Genomic DNA, 22,201 nt, shown 5'->3' with positions numbered 1-22,201 from the left:
GTTCTTACTTTTATTTAGATCTGTTGTAAACAAAGTCAACTTCTATTTTATGGAAATGGAGAGCATATCGAAACACAAATATGACAAACAGTCAAACAAATGAGCCACCAGCCAGATCTGAGAAAAAATTATCTTTCATGATTTGCACATTAAAGTCAATGTGCAATGCGAATCACAACACATTTTATTTTCACAAATTAACATATTTTGAAGTGAAACAGGATACTGCATAGGAGAAAATGCAGAGTATGTCTTTTATATTTTGGGATTTTATTGGAAAAGTGTGCATTATATTCCAGATAGGACAAGGTGGTTAAAAATGTAAATTGGTTCATGACGTCAACTGAAAATGAACCATTTTTTAAACAAAGAGCTAGTAATTATATTTTGTTAAATAATTATTAATGAAACACACACACACGCACACACACACACACACAACAGTAAATTGAATCACAATTTTTATACCAGTTTATTTGTTCCCTAACAATGTCAGACAGTGGACTTTTTTTTAATTTATGTGTCATGTCCACCACTTCTCAGATTATATGATGTGTTTCTGTGATGAAAATGGCAGTTGTGGAAAATATATTTTTAAGGCTAATTTCACAACCAGCTTTTTACACACAATTAAAATATATTTTCACACTTTTTGCCTAATTTGACAAAATTACAGTGTGACTGGAGATGAATATATATATGTGTGTGTGTGTGTGTGTGAGTGTGTTGTTTTGCTGTTTGAAGTGTAAAGCACACTTGTGAAAAATAATATTATATATATATATATATATATATATATATATATATATATATATAGAGTTATAGTCATATGAATATACATATATACAGTATGACTTGATGACTGAAATGATGGTCAAACATTATAATATATACAAAAACAAAGATAAATGTTAAAGGCAGAAAAAAGTGAATGTGATAGTTAATGTTAATGTGTTAAACTTAATGTGTCCAAGTCAGTTTTAATGTAGAAAAAAAAAATCTGTTTTAATAAAAATTAACCCCTGTGATATAAGTGTCGAAAGTTGAAGAAACACCCTTTTATATCGATTTACTACTGTTGCTCCAACTGTTTCTCTTCTTAGTGCTACTGCTACTGCTACTGATATTATTAGCAGTATTACTCTTATTATGACTACTAACTAGAACCACAAGTATTGGTATTTTTACAAGACCCATGGCTGCTCTAATTAGGCCAACAGAAGAAGTAGATCTGCCTCAGTGAAGTGAAGACCAGTGACACCAAGAACGGTACGATTCTGCAGCATTTACCTTTCCCTAGAGGATCCACAGGCAGCCATGCTGCAGAACGGTTCAGCTCTCAATATCAAAGGATGCAAAGCACGATGAGGCAGCGCTGGAGGCAGGCGTGATAACAAAGTGGTCATTTGGATCTAGGAAATTAGTTGAATTTTCATTTGCTCACATTTGTAAAATGACTCCAGGTATGGCTCTTTACGAGTCTTGTAATTACACAGCGGGGAAAAAAAAGAACATTGATATGGGTGCACTGGGAAAATAAAACCAAAAAAAAAAAACATAAAAACAATACTACATTCACCTTTAATTAAGCTTAATTTTCAGTAGTTTATTTTGTTATTTTTTTTAATGATTTCTGTTTTTTGGAACAATTAAGACTCAATCATATACCACACATACTCCGCAGCGTTTCAGGTGCTAAAAGAGTCATTTCTGTTACTTTCACCTAAAAATCAGTTGCCGGATCTGGTGATGTCCACAATTCCGATGTGTACTTTCTAAAAAGCCAATTAAATACAACCCTCAGTGCCAGTTAATGGACTCCGTAATGGCTATGTCAATATTAATATATACTTTTTCCCCTCAGTCAGACATGTATTGAGTATCAGCTGACATACTGTCTGAGCAGGGGGTTAGAACAGCAGGGGAGATGAACAGGAGACAGTCATTTAGAAAATCGATCCAATTCCCTGCAACCTCGCTTTAAACTTTTCTAGAAAACGGCCGTGGCTCTGTGAACGAACCTGGGAAAAGTTGTTCGGCTGCCTGACCTCCAGCTGAGGTTTTTACTTAATGGTCATGTAGCGCATAACAACAACGGCGAGGAGGTTTAGGTGGTCCATTTGGAAGAAAGTGGAGTGTTTTATTATTCCGAGTGTGTCTGAATTGTTACGATGACAGACAGCGTAGAGAGTAAGTATCTCTCTCTCTCCCCCAGCAATCATCCCATCTCAACGGCACTTTGCTTGCCCCTGAGGACAAGACCTTTATGACAGGAGGACAAGAGAGTGTCTGTGTGGAAGATATAGTTCTAGAGATTCTTTCCCTCCCCTTCTCCCTTCGTCTTTTCTCTGTGTCTCTTTTCCTCTCTTTCGATGACAGTTTTGGGGCATTTTCCAGCGCCGCTGTGTTTGTGTGCATGAGGTGTAAGGCTAGGAGGAGACGGGAACTGAGAGAAAGAATTTTAGGAGAGAGCGAGGAAGAGATGTAGTCCCACAGGTAAACAATTTCATCGTTAGTACAGGGGACTGCTGGTAGAAAATGCAATTATGATTTCGTATGCGGTTTAAAATTCTCATTCGCCATTAATGAATGGACTCAGAGCTAGTGACCCAACGGTGCAGTGCAGTCTAGGCCTCATCATCTCTCTTCTCTCCCTCTCTTGCCTTTTCTTGGTCTCTTTATCGCTCTCCTTCATTCTCTCTCTTTGTCCCTCTATCCACCCACCTCCCTCTCTGTATCTCTCTACTCTCTGTTGACAGTCTATCTGGGTATGGAAATAGGCATTGGAGATTGCCTCCAGCAGTATGTCAGTCCCCAGAGAAGGAAATAGACCCATGATAGCACAATTACTTAATACGCTAAAAAGCTGGAAATAATAGCTTTGGTGTGTGAGGGAAAACAAATCGGGGAGCTTTGATAGGCAAAAAATCTGCAAAAAAACAAAATTAAATCAGGGGTCCATTTCGGGCAGCCCTGAATCCTGCTGATTCCACTAATTTGTGTTATTTTTTTTCACCCTCGGTATTTAGATATACAAATCCCATTGAAGGGTTTTCCTGAATGCAAATCATATCTGTCAGTTAGCAGTTGGCAAACAAAGGCTAGCGTGACAGATTGCTGGAATATACTCAGTGCTTCCTTACATGACAGTTTTACAAAATGCGGAGTATTAACAGTCATTATTCAATTTGGAAAGGCAGTCTATAGTGAAAATTGTAATATACTGCTAAATGTGTTCAGCGGCTTGCGAGTGCGTGCTGCCTTCCTCCGACTCGCCGCCTGGAGCGAATATTGAAAAAAGAATTATAAGCATTGAGTTTTAGGACAAATGATTCATTTTTAATCTCCGGTTGGTATTTAAACGTTATGAATGTGATTTTCTACCTCTGCACGAGGAGATGCATGTGTATTTTCTGCCTTATGCAAAGCAATAGGCCCTTATTGAGCGGAGGAGGAATTCTGCTTTCCATTTATTCGTGTCAATTTGATGTACATTTAACTGGCTGCTAATGCAGAACTTACCGTTTGGTCCGGTATGCAATGCTACAGTGGTATTGTGGAGTTGTTGATATTGCAATTTTGCTCTATGTGCCACTGAGGAGGACACTGAACCCTGGGCTGCTCCAGGGGGGCTATACCTGCAAATAGTTTATTCACTAACACTGGGTGGTATGGCGATGGCGTATATACTGTACGTACCATATCCACCTTATTTTTAACGTAAGAGTGGATGCAGCCATCTGTAACTTGAATGTACAAGTCTTTTGGTGTCCTTCGCTTCCAGTTATTTTAGCTGTACAAAAACAGTCCGCTGTGCTGTTTGCTATTGCAAACTGGTATCATATTATATTATCACCGTAATCCCACTGTTCTGTAAAAACACTGTTTTGTAGCGCAAATAGTTTTACCGTTTACTGCAGTTTGTTTTTCTTCTAGGTATTTACCTATAGTGGCTAATGAATTGCAAGAAAATCACAGAAAATAGCTTATTTCCGTGGTGCATAGCAGTGCAAATGGTATGTTTGCAGCACACAATAACCAAGCAGAAAACTACAGCAAAAAGTGTACACAGCTTAGTTGATTTTAATGGGAGCAAGTTAGTTTTGGCGTGTCGTGCCACAATGCATACAGGCGTCTTGTTTCTCATTGCATACAGGCAATCTATTTTGAGTAGCCTACTGTTTGTAATTTGAGTATTGTTACATGCTGTAAATATGTTTCTGTACTGATGCTCAAGTTATTCATCTGTTATGAATTATTGTGGTTCAATGATGTGTCAGGGATCAATCCATATATAGACATTTTATATAGATAACTACATTTTGTTTGGCAATATAGCCCCAGAAATAATCGCGATATTGACCTTTTAAGACAATTTTACACCACTGACTATATAATGATAATAGAAAACAGCGCTGACGCCAGTCGTGGGAAATCCCTTTAAACTTTGAAAGGATACTATTACAAACATATCGCTTTCATCTTCTGACAACTGATGGCAAACAGGATTTTTTTTTTTCAAATCCATATATCGTTAGATACGTCAATATAGTAATTATAGCGACAGGCCTATCCATATAAAATTAAATGAATTGTTTCCAAATAAATAAATAATGAGACATTGTTCAGTGGTTATGGGAAATATACAAGATTCCAAACTTTCACATTTTTTAGCAATTTCCACTACTTTTCAATCATTCCTGTTTGCTAGATTAGCAATTATTTTAGAGCAAAAAATGTACTCTGTATTCCTTATAGAACTTTGGTTGTTGTTTCCATTAATTTTCACAAATGTTAAAATTAACTATTAATTTATTTATTTTTTTTGTACTTGCACATTTCTTTAAAGTTTTGCATGTCAGTGGGAGTTATGTATATAACATATTTTGGGGTTGAATTTACAGAAACTACATTGTAATAGTTTACAAAAACAACTATAAATGACTATAGCATGATAGCTATACTGCTCTCACTGTATTTTTTTTGTCCTTTTTTTGACCACGAGTCCATTTTTTGCTGGGTGGAATTAAAGAATGGAAAAACTAAGTTAATGAATTCTTAATGAGGAGCACCGAGGCTGGAGGTGACACAGGGGAAAAATACTTCCCGCCCCCTGATTGATGATCATAAGAGAACACTCAAATAAACCAAACGAGTGATTTATTTCCTGCTGTGTAATACCTCAGCCACTGGCGTATACAGGAAACACATTTGACAGACACTGAGAGACAAAGCGTTGGACTACAGCCATCAGTTAAAGTTTAACTGCAAGGTCCTTAGGCTGCCGTGGTTGGACATTTGCTTTTTGACAGTTCAAGGAAGTGCTCTGGTCGTATGGTAGATCTAAGACAGCTTTAGGGGTCTGAAAGATGGATACACAGAAGCTATGGGAATATAAGTGGAATAAGCGTGTGCTTAAGTAGGCATGACAGGGTAAATGCCGACCTGCTGCAAAAACCTTACATTGCTTAGCAGTTGCTACCAATTACTTCAATTATCTTAGTGGCCAACCTCTGACCTAGACGTAAAAGTACTATTCCAGAGAGAAAACACACTACAGCACAAAGTTCACCCATCTGACAAGCTTAATGAACGTCTAACAGGCTTAACGAGCTCCTCCACACATACTGGCATTCAGTCGATTTGGATTCAATTATCATTTATGGTGCAATCAAATCTAAGCTTGTTTAGAGAGTATAATAGATTCCTAATTGAGAATGATAGTGTTATGCATTGGGCATTTGAACTTTATGCTGTAAAGACATTTAAAAGCACCATTAGGCATGTACAAATGAGTAAAATACAGCTAAAGCTGAATGTGTGAGCATCTTGATGTTTTGTCCTGAAACAATATTGTACTTTAACGTCAGCTTTTTGTGTCTGCTGAATCATACAGAAGCAATATTCTCAAGATTTGTTTTCATCCGCTTTTATTTACATGAAAAGAACACTGTGCAGAGTTGTTTGGGTGAACTTTGGAACAGTAGTAGTGGGCATCTTAACTGCAGATAGTGAGATGTATAACTGCTGTATCAATCAAAAAATTTCCCTGAGGTGCAAAAGTGCCTGAAAGGCCCCGGTTCTCTCTTTTCATGCCCTGTGCTCAGTGCACTTTACTGCAGGGCTCAATCCATAGAGAACGAGGAAAGAGATGGCATTTGAAATGAGTCCAAACAAATACCACTGCTGGATGATCTGCAAAGTTCTTTCTGTACAAAAGTGAATGAATAAATGAAACAGAAATGTCTACCTTTAAGCACTGAAAGCTCAAGATATTTCTAGATATTAAACTTGTAGTATGTTGACTGATTCAGTCTATAGTAGTTAGAAGCAAGAAAATGTTTTATAGTGCGATTACACTCGAAGGATATGCAATATTTACAATAAGTCTCTTGGCCGAAAGAGAAATTAGAATAGAGGTAAAGCCATGGACATACATACATACATACCTTCAAATGATAATGTGTGCACTAATAAACTAAGTGGTTTCCAAAAGAGTCCAAAAGTCTGAAATCAGCACTAATGCTACTTATTTAATGTACATTTTTCACTACAAACTATATTATTAGCGTAACAAATTGTATTACATCCAAAAATGCAGTATTTGTAATACAGTAGGTGGAAAATAGTTGGATGTCTTTCTACTTGAGCCGAGATATTGAAAGTACACATCCAATCGACACTTCACTATCCCATGAGGCCATGGAGTGAAGTTACGGTGCCGGCTTGGAGTTATACGGTGTTCTGCCTTTGTTTTACTGTCCATTAAAGTCTGCCGCATTTTAATTACGGTGTAGACAAACGAATTAGATAGATTGCGATCTACCAAACAGCTCCATATAACAAAGCACTGTAAAGACTAGATACCTTGGCAGCAATATGTAATCGTGAATAACCTTTAAATATTTTTTTTTCTTTTTGTAATGCAGATTATTCACCAGGCTGTCACTTCTAGTTGATGTCACTTCTAGCTGGACGCGTGTGGACTCGAATGCCGTAGCTAGCATGATAAATCATAAAATCAGTAGCCTACTAACAGTTCGCAATTAAATCCATATTCTACCTTTTCTTATAACCCGATAAAATCAATCCATGGCGATGAACGTCATCGGAGATGTTTAATTCACAAGCATTCTGAGCATTATTCCTGCTTGCTGGCGTTCACATCAATCCACAAATCGTTATTTGAGGTTAGGCTATTTCATACAAGTCAACATATAAGCAATATGCTATGTCTAGCATTTATTTATTTTTTTTAAGTTAATGAGCATAGCAAATAAATTGGTATCCACGGTATCCACTCATGTTTAACTTTTAGTCTGCTTGTTACGGTCAAAAAAAAACAAAAAAACATTTTTTTCATTTTTCCAGTGTCCTACCTATAATTAGTTTGGCTGGACAAGTAAAAAATTTAAAGTCATTTTTCTCAGTTTCACACTCTAGCGAGTTAAGGTCTTTTGCCTTTGTAGGGCAGAAATGTAGTATCTACTTAGAACGTATGTGATTTCAGACACACCAAAGGTCACATGACCATGTCAACATGACAGATGTAGTAGGTCTGAATTGTTTTCACACTTTGCACATGCATACTTAGAACTTACAGAGTATACTTTATAGTAATACAGAAATAATAATCACATCATCATCATCATCATTATTATTATAACATATTTCATAGATAAAATGTTTAATGACATAACATTACAAAATTAACAGAGTAAACATGTAAAATTAGGATACGATAATGATAATAATAAAATGCTAAGTTGCCAATAATAAAAGACACCAAATATGTTATTCAAAAAATTACTTAAAAAATATGATTTGATTAGACCTGTTGTAAAATGATGGAGAATCTTCAATATTACTTCTTCCTATTACATTGTAACTTTGTTGAGAATTATTGACATCCCCCATTTTTTTTCTTTATTTTCTAGGTTTAGGGTAACAAATGATCACAAAGTTCTACACATTGTTCCTTTGTCCTGTATTCCGAATGTTTCATGTTGGTTGTGCTGTGTTTTCCCTGAGTTTCTCTAATGTTTCTTCTGTGGATTTATTAAAAGACTGTTATTTGTACTTCTCCATTGTCATGTGTTCCTTACAGCACCAACACCACCCGTAACACACATCTTCTCCCCTCACATAAACATTTTTTGCTAATTTGATTTAGCGGCAACAGCGTGTATCACCATGGGAGTCCTCGTGGAGATTGAGGGCTTGGAGGGAAGACCCGCCCACACTCCCGATGCTGACGGTGAGCTGCAACTGGCCTCTGGGAGCTAATATGAGGAACTTTTGGGCATTTTTGAGGAGGATTTGATTGACTGGTTTGGAGAGGTTGTTCCCAGTTCCCCTGAACCTCCATTGTCTCCTGGGTCTCCACTGGTTCCGTCCAGCTCTCCTGTGTCTCCTAAGCTTCCTGTGACTCTTAAGCTCCCATCCAGCCTCCCTCTCTCGCCTCCTCTTATGCCAGCCAGTTTCTCAGCCCTGTCTCCGCTGGTTCCTGCCAGTCCCTCAACTCACCCTCAGTCAGCACCATCTGGGCGCTCTGATCTGCCTCGGGACTTCCAGTCTCCAGCTCCACCCAGGCGTGAGGATCCCCTGTCTCTGCCTCCAGCCTCTGAGTCCCGGACTCCACCTCGGTCCTCCAACATATCGGCTCCGCCTTGCTCCCTCGTCTCCATCATGGCCCATCATCCCACTGGCTCCACCGGGCTCCCTCGTCCCTCCGGCTCCGCCTTGGTCAGTCGTTGACCATCCGTCACCTCGGGACTCCACTCCTTTGGCTTTGCCTTGTCACTCCGTCCCTCTGGCTCTGTCAGGCTCCTCCTTCCTTCAGGATCCGGCTCTGCCGCGGTCTTCCGGGTACCTGTCTCCGCCTCGGTCGCCTGAGCCGTCAGCTCCGCCTTGGTCCTCCGGACCTTGGGTGTCGCCCTGGCTCTCCGTCTGCTCTGCTGCACCTGGGTCTCCAACTGCAGTGGCTCCGTCTCCATCGCTCGTCCCCAGGGTGTCGTCAAGGCCTTCTCCACCATGGCTCCTCCCTCCCTCGACTCCACTTTGGGGCCTCGTCCTGGCTGGCCTCTGGCTTAACACCTGGCTCCTCCTGCTCCTGGCTTCCCCTCGGTTCCTCCCACCTTCCACTCCCCCATGGACTACTTTATTTGCCCTGGACTCTGTTTTGTTTTGCCCCTTTTCTGCTCCTTTGCCCTCCTCCAAAGCCCCCACCCCTCCCCCCGCAGTTGGACAGTTTACGGCACGAGGTCGTGCCTTCCCGGGAGGGGGCGAACTGTCACGGTTATTGACTTTTGTTTGTGTTCCTGTCTTCGTTTTTCATTGACCTAGTTTTCCCCAGTCTGTTTGATTGTCATTCTGTTCACCTGTGTTGGTTTATCTCCGTTCATTTAAGCCATGTGTACTCCTGAGTTCCTTTGTCCTGTATTGTGAATGTCTCATGTTGGTTGTGCAGTGTTTTCCCTGAGTTTCTCTAGTGTTTCTTCTGTGGACTTCTTAAAAGACTGTTATTTGTAGTTCTCCATTGTCGTGTGCTCCTTACAGCACCAACACCACCCGTAACACACATCTTCTCCCCTCACATAAACATTTTTTGCTAATTTGATTTTGCCTTCAGCAATCAAACAAAATGTGTAGAACTTTCCTCTCCATTTAACATGTTTTACCACTTGAATCCATTCCACTGATTTTTTCCCCATAGATCAACACAAAAAATGTGAAAACAGTCAGCAGATTCCATCAGAGAAAAAGACTATAAAACAGAAAAAGTACCAATACTTTTATACAGTAATCAAACGGCTACTCCAGAATAAACCTATAATACAGAAGAGTAAATACTGCTGTACAATCATTTTATTGTTTCTCTACATTTTAGAGTGGTTTGTACTTAATTATTAAAGTTGTTTTCCATTATTTTGAAAAACAATTAAAAAAGTTTCTCTGTTATAGACCTATGCTGAAAAGAAAAAGTATACCCACTTAACACCAAATCCATATCCACAGTCTTTAAGTGCTTTTGTGAAGGGCCTGTGTGATGGATGGACATCAGCACACTGGTGTAAAAACAGTTTCAAGTGCCCACAGGCAGAACGTGTTATAAATACAGTCTTAATGACAATTATGATGTGGAACGAGAGACTGGAGGACTATTTAAAAATCAGCAGTGTGTGTAAATGACAGATAAGTGGATTCTGCCTGTGTAAAGGTATATGAAAAGAGAGCGAGGCAGAAAGAGAGATGGGAGAAGCCTCTAATCATTTCAAACGATGAGCTGCCACTCAAAGGAGAGTGAGGGGGTAATTGGGTGTCATTTGCAAGTAATTAAGTGATTGCTCATTAACAATTGTCTCTGGAAGTGAAGAGTGCACTGATTCAGCATTGTTTTTGTGAGTATGAAAGAGTGTTTTATATTCTTTTAAGCAAGATCTAAGAGCCCTCAGTCATACTAAATACCACAGATGAGGTACTGTAATAATGTGTTATGACTCTTTTTTAAAATCATAAAAGTCTCTTCAGGCAAAAGAGCATAAATGGCTCTTCATTTATAGTGGGCATGCCAAAAATGAATCAATCAAAAAATAAACTTCAAATATTTAATTATTTATTATTGATGATAATAAACCGACCATGGTGGCGTTATGCCTACTGAAAGTGTATCATCATATATTTATTTGGGCTGTTGATTAATTCAAATGGTTAATACAATTAATTACATGATTTGCTGCTCAATGAGTCAAATTAATTAATCACATATTTCAATATTTGCTAAGAAAACCCCACAAATGAAGGTAATTTGAGGGATTAGACTATTGTGGCAGACAAGAGAAGCACTGAATTATTATTATTATTATTATTCTGTCTTTAGTATTTCCAATTGTGTCTCACTGTTTTTGCACTGTCTTGTGTTAAAAATGCCACATGACAGAATTTACAGAACACGTAAAATTTTTAATTAATTAAAATTATATTTTTATTTCAACAATTGTTTACTAAATTAATGTTAAAGTAACACTCTCTCTCTCTCTCTCTCTCTCTCTCTCTCTCTCTCTTTGTGTGGTAAGATCACTAGGTACTATACACAGTCAACACAAAGCCATCCCAAATTCAAGGTGCTGATCCTGTCTCCACCTGTCTGGCTTGGTTTCCCAATAACCATCTCCGCCAAACCCTGGATGCATGCAGGCACACACAGGGATCATTTCAGCTCCCATCTGCTTTTAGTACTGTAATATAAATTTTAAATATTGCCTGTCCAGGAACAATAAGAAGAGAAAAATCGTCTATATTTACATAAACAGCATGGACCCATCACATTTCACAATCTAGATATATATTTTACAGAAAGCAATTTCATTTCTTCTGAGAACAACATTAAGGGAAAACTAATCCAAAACCCTCCATTTTTAGGTTGCACTTTTTCTAATTTAACAGTTTTAGAGGAAGGGAGGTGACACAGATGATAATCATTGCTTATTTTGAATATGGGCATGATGAAAGTTATGCATTTAGAAATTGCAATTCTTGTTTATCTTTCCAACTCAATCATGAGTTTGAAAGTCTGTGGCAATGGGTGTCGGCTGAAACGAAGCCCAGGCTTCCATCCAGTAAACAAAGAGAACATATGGGACGAGGGAAGAGCGGATCATTCATCAAGAAATCTTGATGTATTCTGAGGAATATCCATCATACCCTAAGGGCAAACTGCTGGAAAGAAATAAATGGAAAGAGAGAGGAAGGTTGCATTAGTCTGTTCCAAAGAGGAGATCTCCCAAGGACATACCTATGGACATCTCTTAATTTATAGATCTCTGATTCTGATGACAGGTGGATGAAAAAAAAGAGTAAAGAATGAAATGGATCTAGAAAAAAAGCTATGAGATTGTGTTTGGAATGTGACTTTCAGCACATGGGCATTTTTCTGAGATGAACAGTTCTGCCTATCAAAAGTGTTTGGAGTGCATTTATCCATTTGCATGACAGTGTAAGGTTGTCTTTGTCCATACATGAGTGAATGCATGTTTTTCATAAATATTACATAGTACTATGAAATACAGTTGTCACATCATACCAGTATTGACTGTAATATTAAAAAATAAAATAAAATACTGATCCAATTGTAATACTACACACAAGATAGTACTGTAAATATCCCAGGGCTCGTAACTCTGGTTGATTTGCAGTGTGTAGCTATTACTGCCACAAAAAAAAAAAATCATCATGTTGGAGAGATGACAGATGAAAGCGAGGCACTCTACCAACAGTTTTCTGGATTTTTTGGATTTTGTAAAATGGTAAAATCTGAAGGAAGTGTCGATCAACAGTAAATAACTTTTGTATGGTTTAGTAAGATTATGGTTACAAACTCTCTATCCACCTCCATGAACTCCATATTTTTCCATACATTTTATCTTTTATATTTACTTAATATCAACATGTATTGATATACATATACATGAGATATATGTCCAAAAATGTATTAAACATACATAAACGCTCCAGTTACTAAAGTAACCTCGGTTCCCTGAGATAAGGGAACGAGTGTTGTGTCGCTGACACTTATGGGGAAACTCCTGTTTACTCTGATACTGAAGACTGATTTGTTCATGTTCGTGTAACTGCACAAACCAATGGTGCTTCAGCCCGCCAAGAGTGGAGGAGATGACCGCTATATAAGTCGGCTCTGAGCGCCATTTTGTCAGAATCTTTAGACTGAAGTCACAGTCATCGATTCGCGTGCAGCCTTATAGCACGGCAGCCTATGCAACGCTTGTTCCCTTATCTAAAGGAACCAAGGTTACGTGGAGTATTCCCTTTTGCATGGTCTCTCCCACTGACGCTTATTGGGAATGCATCCAATAGTGCAGTGCTATAAGCAAGTGCAGAACGAAGCCGCTATGAGAGCCCAGCCCCGGAAGCACCCGTACTGAGGGCTCCTGTAAGCATGAGCCAATAATGAGAACCAAGCAGCTTAGGCTGAGGACTACATAACATAACCATCCCCTCTACAAAGGGAATTAGGTAGAATTAAGCATACAATATCAGTGCCTGCAAGGCAGGGATGTCTGAGTTATAAAATCTCGGTAGACGGAGTGGGCCCTCACACTCGTAGGACACTGCAACACTGCATGTAAGCGAGGTGTAAGCCAGGGCTATAGCATCGACAATCCAGCAAGATAGTCTCTGCATCATAACCGGCAGAACACTAGAGTGGCCTCCGAAGCATCTGAGTGCCTAAATGGGCCAGAGTGTTCAACATACACTCTAAGAGACCAAACCAGGCAGAGTGGATTAGGACCCTGCTCACCTTCTAAATTGGGGAGTGCTAGGAGGGTAATGACTTGTACTCTTAACGGAGTGGAGAGCACTTTTGGCACATAGCTGTGTCTCGGTTTGAGGATGACTCTATAGTCGTTAGGCCCAGACTCAAGAAAGAAAGCACTGACTGACAGTGCTTGCAGGTCACCCACTCGCTTGACCAACGCTAAAGCCAGAAGGAGGGCGGTTTTAAGCGACGGGGCTGCAAGTTGGCCGACTGGAGCGGCTAAAAGGGAGGACCTTGCAGGGCCCTGAGGACTATAGATAAGTCCCAAGTTGACACAGTATGAGGGCGAGGCGGATTCAATCTCCGAGCTCACCTCAGAAACTTAGCAACTAGGTCGTTTTCTGCTGACTGACTGGCCAGCTATGAGAGAATGATTCACCACGATGATACGGTTCCTGGTTCCGTGCTGCACACCAGTCAGAGTAGACTGACCATTGAAGGGCATAAAGACGTCTGGTAGACGGAGCTCTAGCCTCTAAAATGGTTTTAGTTACGCTCACAGGGAGCTGCAAAGGCTCCCGTCGAGGGGCCAAACATGAAGGCTCCACAGCTCTGGCTGGGGATACCAAATCATGTCCTTTGCTTGTGAGAGAAAAGGACATGATTGTGTTATTGGCCAAGGGGCTGCCGATAGCAGCTGGATCAACTCGGGGAACTACATCTGATTCTTCCAGAGTGGGACCACCAGGAGGACTGAGCATCTGACTTTCCTGACCCATCTGATGTCCTGAGAAAGCAGGGCAACTGGGGGGGAAGGCATACACACGAGTGCTGGGCCAGTCGTGAGCCAGGGCATCTCGCTGCTTTGAAAAATAAATTGAGGAGTGAGAGTTGTCTTCTGAGGCGAAGAGGTCCCCCTCTGCCCTGCTGAAGAGAGACCAGATTATTTGAACTGTTTGGGGATGTAGTCTCCATTCTCTTGGAGCCATATTGTCCCGGGACAGCATGTTTGCCCCTTGGTTTAGTCTGGCCAGCACATAAACTGCTCTCAGCGAGAGGAGTTTGCCTTGTGCCCATAAGAGGAGGTGTCGAGCCAACCTGTGAAGGGAGCATGACCTGAGACCGCCTTGGTGATTGATAAAGGCTACAACCGTCATGTTGTCCAAACGGACCAGGACATGGTGCCCCCTTAAGGCCGGTAGGAAGGTTTTTAGGGCTAGAAAAACCGCCATCATCTCGAGGCAGTTGATGTGTAGGCGTTGCTCCAGGTTTGACCAGGAGCCGAATGCTGGTCTGACCTCATACAGAGCTCCCCAACCCGAGTTGGAGGCATCTGTTTTGACCACCTTCGTTCTGGAGGTCGGTCCCAACGGGATGCCTGATTGAAACAGGCAAGGAGTTTTCCAAGGGGCCACAGCTCTGATGCAGCAGTGGGTTAGCCTGAGATGAAAACATCCCAGGTGCCAAGCATGGGATGGGACATGGGCTTTGAGCCAACACTGAAGAGGCCGCATGTGAAGCAGGCCCAGAGGAATCATGGAGGAAGTGGCCTACATGAGGCCGAGCATCCTCTGGAAAACCCTGAGGGGACATGAAGGACCGCTAGCTGCTGAATAGTCAAGGAGCATTCCGGCCTAATCCATGCCCACATCCAGGCAAAATTGATAACTGTCCTTTTAAAGACCACTCACTGTCTTGGAGACAAAGAGCTCTTGGCTAAATTGATTCTCAACCCAAGCCGCTCCAGGTGGCTGAGCAGCAGCGACCTGTGAGCGATGAGTTCCCGTTCTGATCTGGCTAAGTGGGAAAAGATCTGAGTCTATGCACTTCATAAAAGTGTGTGGGGCCAGAACCAGTCCAAATGGCAGGACTGTATACTGATAGGCCACTCCCTTGAATGTGAATCTCAAGAATGGTCTGTCATGGGGGGCTATCTGGATGTGAAAGTAAGCGTCTTTCAGATCCACTGATAGAAACCAGTCCTCGGGGCATATTTGTGTGAGGATCTTTTTCAAAGTCAAGATCTTGAATGGCTGTCTCATTAACGAGTGGCTCAGATGCCTGAGACGAGAATGGGTCTGAGCCCACCATCTTTCTTGGGAATGAGGAAGTAATGGCCGTAAAAGCCTGTCTCACTGATCGCTAGAGGAACCGTTTCCACGGCTCCTTTTGCAAGCAGTGTTTATACTTCGGACCAGAGAACGTGAGCATCGTTGTCCTGTACCGAAGTTTGAATGATACCTCTGAAGCGAGGCGGCCTGTGAGCGAACTGAAACGAGTAGCCTCGTTCTATGTTTTTTATAACCCAACTTGACACATCCGGGATAGCTTTCCAAGTCTGAAGCCAGATGGCAAGTGGTTTTAGTTTTTTCGAATGGTAGTTTGCCGCATGCGGGCGGGGAACTGACATTCATGGTAATGAGGAGAGGAGAAATGCTCTTTTGAGTATGTGGGTCTGCTATAACAGCGGTAGTTTGCATGGGCACGCACAGATTGGTAAGGATGGGCCTAGCTTGAATGGGGCTTCCATCCATCAGTGCTAAGTGGAGGGATAGAACCCCGCTGCTCCACTGTTTCTTCCTCCTATGGGAGAGAGGAAACGGGAGAGCTGAGCGGGGAGGACCGCCTTCATTAAAGGCAGTGATCTACGAGCGGAGAAGGGCGAGGCTTATGCTCCCGCAGTGAGAGCATTCTGTCCCGGTGAGTGCAGTCTCTGCGTGGGTATCAGAGTAAACAGGAGTTTCGACAGAGACAGTTCGAGTAATTCAAGTAATATAACTAAGCAATTAAAACTGAAGAAAATACTTTTTAAAACTTTCTGTAAAATGTAATAAAAAAATGCAATTTCTGGTGAGGAATAAATGAGGACATCCCCAAATTTATTCCCACTTAAAATGGCTAAAATCACACACAGGTGTATCACATCAGGTATACATGATTAGAACATCGTTACCCATAATTTTGAAGGAGGCTTGCCCTGTTTAAACCTCAGACATTTAGTTTGGTGTGCTCTTGACTGTTGAAGTGAGAGTGAACACCATGGTGAGATCGAAAGAGCTGTCTGAGGCCTTCAGAAAGAAGATTGTAGCAGCTTATGAGTCTAGTAAGGGATTTAAAAAGATCTCAAAAGAATTTGAAATCAGCCATTCCACTGTCCGGAAAATAGTCTACAAGTGGAGGACATTCAAAATTACTGCCAACATGCCCAGGCCTGGCCGTTCAAGCAAGTTCACCCCAAGAGCAGACCTAGATGCTAGATGCTAAAAGTAGTCCCCAAAAACCCTAAAATGTCATCACGGGACCTACAGCAGGCTTTTGCTACTGTTGATGTGAAAGTGCATGCCTCTACAATCAGAAAGAGACTACACAAGTTTAACTTTCATGGGAGGTGTGCAAGAAGGAAACCTTTGCTCTCTAAGAAAAATATAAAGGCCAGACTGAAGTTTGCCAGAGAGAATGTAGACAAAGACCAGGATTTCTGGAATAATGTTCTTTGGATAGATGAGTCTAAAATTGAATTATTTGGACACCGGAACAGAGGACATGTTTGGCGTAAACCAAATACAGCATTCCAGGAAAAGAACCTCACGTGTCCTGGTTTGGGGATGCTTTGCTGCAGCAGGACTTAGCCAGCTCACCATCACAGAATCCACCATGAATTTTATCGTGTATCAGAGGGTGCTTGAGGAACATGTGAGACCATCTGTAAAAAATTAAAGCTGAAGCAGAACTGGACCCTGCAACATGACAATGACCCAAAACATACCAGTAAATCCACCAGGGACTGGCTGAAAAAACTAAGAAATGGAGAGTCCTGGAATGGCCGAGTCAAAGCCAGGATCTTAATTCCATTGAGATGCTGTGGGGTGACTTGAAACGGGCTGAACATGCAAGAAACCCCTCAAACATCTCACAGCTGAAAGAATTCTGCATTGAGGAGTGGGACAAATTTTCCTCAGACCAATGTCAGAGACTGGTAGATGGCTACAAGAAGCATCCCACTGAAGTCATTTCAGTAGGGTGTCCTAACTTTTTCCTCAGTTAGAATACGCATTTTTGTTGATATCCTTTGTTTAATGAGTAAAACAAGGTTAATTTCCGTTGTTTACCTGCAATTAAATCACTTTCTTTTCCAGAGAAAAATAAAAAGATTAGACATCGATATGTGAACATTTCTTAATAAAGAACTGAATATCATCTTTAAAAATCAGCTTTAAAATCAGCATCGGTTTTTTTAATGGGGGTTTCCTAATTTTTCCACATGATTGTATGTACATATATTACATTTTTGTATGGGTAAAGATGACTTTGACTGAACATTATTTATTTATTTATTTACTTATTTAAAAAAAATCAAAAAATATTCGTGAATTATTTTGACCATGATAACCCGCGTACAGTGAAAAACATGACAACCTACAAATTCACTGCAGACAAACAGTTTATACTTCAGAAAATATTTTGTTTCAATCCAGAATAAAAGAGAAATAAGTCTCAAGTACATTTCAACAATGAAAGACCTGTTTTGTTAATGATGCCACCTTGTCATATCTAATTTGTCACTTTCTTGTTCGAGTTTCACTGATTAAAACTATGATCAAGTATCACCCACAGCATTAAAAGAGTGTGAATTGGTGGTGTGTGTAACATCTCTAATCATTAAACTACACAGATTATGCAGCATAATCAAATGCTTTTAGAGAAAAGGTGACCGAGAGTTACAGTTCATAATTATCTTGATCTGCTGCTAGTGAGAGGCTGGGGGGGGAAATGTCAAAATCGATATCCAAATAGGCCTTCAACCAAATCAGACTAGAGTACCCACATAAACCAACTGGCAGGAGAGGTAATGAACAGCAAGACAGTGAGTGCCAGTGATGCTTCCAGCTCTCCTTGCAAAACCACAACCCGACTGGTTTTTGAAGGCAGTTGTGAGGCATTGTTCAGAAGCTATTGAAATCACAGAGAAAGACACAATTCCTCTTTTATGAAAGTCATTTACAGTCAGAAAGATCCAGCTTGTGCTATCTTCCCTGTCATAATCCACTCTAGAACACAGTCTGGATGCCCAGAATAGATGTTAACATCTCAAAGGGCAGAACAAGTGTGGTGGTAATTATGCACTGTGGTAATACCCATCAGCCCTCCTCTTCATTACAACTTAGTGAGGGAAACAAAACAAACTGAAGCAATTTTATGAAGCACGGATATTTAATCCTAACAGTTTGTTGCTAAAAACTAAACAACAGCAAAGAAAAACAAGCCACACAGTCAATAGCCACAGGTCAGACAATGGCATTTATTGATTTTACATTTATTTATTTAGCGTTTTATCCAAAGCAAGATCATGGCTTACTGCGAAAAGACAGTATTTATGTCATTCCATTTAATCCCCAAAATACATTTGGGACCACAAATTCGCAACACTAAACTAATTCTTCATGGTGATTTACACCAGTTCCTAAAATGGATTGAGAAGAAGGAAAGGAAAGTCAGCTTTGATAGCTTCTGTGAACAGGAGAACAAGGATGCAAACTCTTTATAGATGGAAAAAAATGCAGAATAAATAAATAAATAAATGAATACACGAATGAATGAATGAATAAATGACTATTTCTGTCTATCTACTTCAATATTTCACATTTAATTCAATGTGTCACTTGCCAATTATTTGTAATTATTTTCACTAGTAACTTCAGAGTGAAAATTGTTTATACACCAATTTTGCTCACACATTTTATTTTAAGGTCAAATTCTCACTATTAACTATTAACTACTTTTGCCTTAATACAATTCTAATTTGGTACTTAATAATAGTTAGGAGGTAGATGTTAAGTTTAGGTATGGGGTAGTATTAAAGGTCCCATGGCATGAAAATTTCACTTTATGAGGTTTTTTAACATTAATATGAGTTCCCCTAGCCTGCCTATGGTCCCCCAGTGGCTAGAAATGGCGATAGGTGTAAACCGAGCCCTGGGTATCCTGCTTTGCCTTTGAGAAAATGAAAGCTCAGATGGCCCAATCTGGAATCTTCCCTTTATGTCGTCATACGGGGAAAGGTTACCTCCCCTTTCTCTGCTTTGCCCGCCCAGAGAATTTGGCCCGCCCATGAGAAAATGATCTACTACCGTGCGAGGCGAGCGCAATATTTTTTTTTCCTTGAGAGACATCATGGCTTGCAAACGAGCGAAGCATGGCAGTTGCCCCACCTCTCTCCTCCTCATTAGCATTTAAAGCTACAGACACAGAAATGGCACGTCCTAAGGAAAGCTCATTGTGGGACTGGCTCGTAGTGGCTGAAATTCTGCACCAAGGCTGAATTTCGGGAAAGAGACTTCAGATACAGTACTAGGGACCACTTAGGCCTATATAAAAGCATCCAAAAAGCAGCATGTCATGGGACCTTTAAGGGATCTAAAATATGGTCATGCAGAATAAGGCATTAATATGTTTATAAGTACTAATAAACAGCCAATATGCTAGTAATACGCATGCTAGAATTGGTCCTTAAAATAAGGTGTTACCCCATTTTTCAGTGTGCTATTATATATGATGTCTTAATTTCTTAAAGCATCTTTCCAACAATTAAAGGGCTCATTGGATGAAAATTTTCGACAAGCTGGCATGATTTATTAGGGTCTTCATGAAATGTCTGTAACATATTTTGCTTAAAAACACTTAATGGCTGTAAACAACACCCTTTTGCCTTGTCAAAAACAGCTCTGCTCACACCAACCCGTTTTGGTGTATGTCTCTTTAAATGATAATGAGTTACTGCGCACCCCCACCCCCCTTCTGGGATTTCCATTAAAAATAAAATAAATCCACTCCTCTCTTGTCTCCTCTGAGGCTGGGACTCCAAAAAATGAGTTGTGTTCGTCTGTGCAGCCAACGACAGAACATTTAGCATGTTTTCCGCGAACTTTTGCCATGGCATCAGAACAAGTACACCGCTGTCGCTTGCGAAAACAACAGTGGTGGCTTACAAAACCAAACTTACTGGGTTCTTCCTTTTCACGTTTTCTGAGTTGGTAGATGCACTCAATTATAGCACTTAAACAAAGAAAAAGTCAGATTTTCATCCGATGAGCCCTTTAAGAAAAAAAAATTGATCTTCCCAAATGACTGGATTCAAAACTGTATTTTGCTGAAAGGTAACAAGTTTGCATCCCTTGGAAAAGTCAATGGAGGAAAGGAGGACAAGCAATAAAGAGTTGAACAAAGAGGTTCCAAAGGTTCCTTTTAAATATAAATATGAGACAAAATAAAGAAGTGGCCAGACCCATGAAGGCGGGTGGACTAATATTACAGATGTAGGACAGTTTATGAAAAGAAGATCAAGTTGTCCTCCTTGTGATTCGCAGAGGAGTTTATGAGAGCAAGTTTGAAGGACATGAGATGCATTGAAGTATAGGTAGGAGCATCAATTGAATATTAAGATCACCAAGAAGGATGCGCCTTCTGGGACGAGGGTAAGAAGAGTATCAAGTTCATCTATAATGTATGTCTATAGCATTATATTCAAGGAGTGGATGGTAAGGAAAGAAGGGGGAGATATGAAATTTCCAAGATGATGTGATAAGACCTACACCCTCTCTATGACCTGAAGTGAGAGGCAGTGAGAGGAAATGCAGTAGATATAATATTGCATGTGGTAGCCAAAGTGACTTGACACTTTATTGCTACTACAAAATAGAAATCTTGAACACCCTGGTGAATCTGTGTTTCATAAAATATAATAGTATTGCTGTTATTTTATAAAAATGACTTTACTTATGTTAAAGGAATATTACGGGTCCAATAAAAGTTTAACAGCATTTCTGGCATAGTTTTAATTAGGTTACTGTAAGGCACTTAGAGTGGAAGCACATTTTTTGGAGGATTTAAAAGCAGAAATATGCTTATAATTTTAAATAAATATTATAAAATATATACATTAATTCTTCTGTTAGAGTTTTGTGTTATCTGAGCTGTAAAGTTGTTCACAATTTTTACAATCATTTTAGGGTTTGATATGTTTTAATATGTTGTCATTGTGATAAAATTGTAACATTGCATGTAACTGTAATGTACAGGAAGTAAAGCAAGCAGGCTGGGATGTAGGTCAAAAGGCAGGGGAAACAGGAAATGACATAAAAGTCCAATACAGGGCAACACATGTAACTTTACACATAAAGGTTAGTAAGCAATTTTTACACACTAAAAGCATGTAAACATGCATGTTTGCATCTTGTTGCTATGCAGTTAAAACACTGAATATTTTAATGTTTAAAGGAGTCATATGATGCTTTTTTAAAGATCATTATTTTGTGTATTTGGTGTAACAGAATATGTTGACATGCTTTAATGTTCAAAAAACAAATTATTTTTCAAATACTGTACATTATTGTAGGTCCTCTATGCCCCGCCTCTCTCAACCGCTTCGTTTTCTACAAAGTCCCTCCTTCCGACTAAATGCATCTACTTTCGGAAGGCCAAATAAAGTGCTTTTGCTTTCGCCTAGAAACACACAGTGTCTCCCTGCCATGGCTGCTTCAACACTAACTGTGGTTACTGAAGCCAGGCCTTCTTTCTTTGCGTGCACATTTGGGCGGCTCTATGCACAATCAGCTTGTAACACTCCAAAGAGAAAGGAAAACTTGAAATCGCATCATATGACCCCTTTAAGAAGTGCCTCACTGTAATCCAGGCTTTTTTTTCTTTCTTTTTTTGTTTCCTTTCCTTTCTTTTTGTTTCCTTTCCTTTCCTTTCCTTTCCTTTCCTTTCCTTTCTTTCTTTCTTTTTTTTAAAGAAGAAAATTAAATTCTTTTTGTGATAATCAACGTCACAGTTAATCCAAAAATGATTATTCTGTCATCAATTACTTGCCCTCATGACATTCCAAACCCATAAGACTTTGATTCATCCTCAAAACACAAAGATACG

The 22,201-nt window shown here is 40.0% G+C and overlaps 1 protein-coding gene across 1 annotated transcript in view; it reads right to left on the bottom strand.

Moving 5' to 3' along the window:
* Nucleotides 1-9,035, bottom strand: part of LOC107655071 (ephrin type-A receptor 6-like) — a 47,207-nt gene extending 38,172 nt beyond the window's left edge. Inside the window, exons 1-3 of the mRNA XM_016442476.1 lie at nucleotides 8,759-9,035; nucleotides 8,363-8,506; nucleotides 8,193-8,282 (exon numbers count right to left, since the gene is read on the bottom strand). Coding sequence (XP_016297962.1) covers nucleotides 8,193-8,282; nucleotides 8,363-8,506; nucleotides 8,759-9,035 — 511 coding nt within the window. The remainder of the gene's footprint in view (nucleotides 1-8,192; nucleotides 8,283-8,362; nucleotides 8,507-8,758) is intronic.
* Between the last annotated feature and the right edge of the window lie 13,166 nt (nucleotides 9,036-22,201).

This window comes from Sinocyclocheilus anshuiensis, unplaced genomic scaffold (assembly GCF_001515605.1).
Source record: "Sinocyclocheilus anshuiensis isolate Anshui unplaced genomic scaffold, SAMN03320099.WGS_v1.1 scaffold1231, whole genome shotgun sequence".
NCBI classification, from domain to species: domain Eukaryota; kingdom Metazoa; phylum Chordata; class Actinopteri; order Cypriniformes; family Cyprinidae; genus Sinocyclocheilus; species Sinocyclocheilus anshuiensis.
Note: the sequence above shows the minus strand (reverse complement) of the source record. Positions and strands in the feature narration are given on the sequence as shown.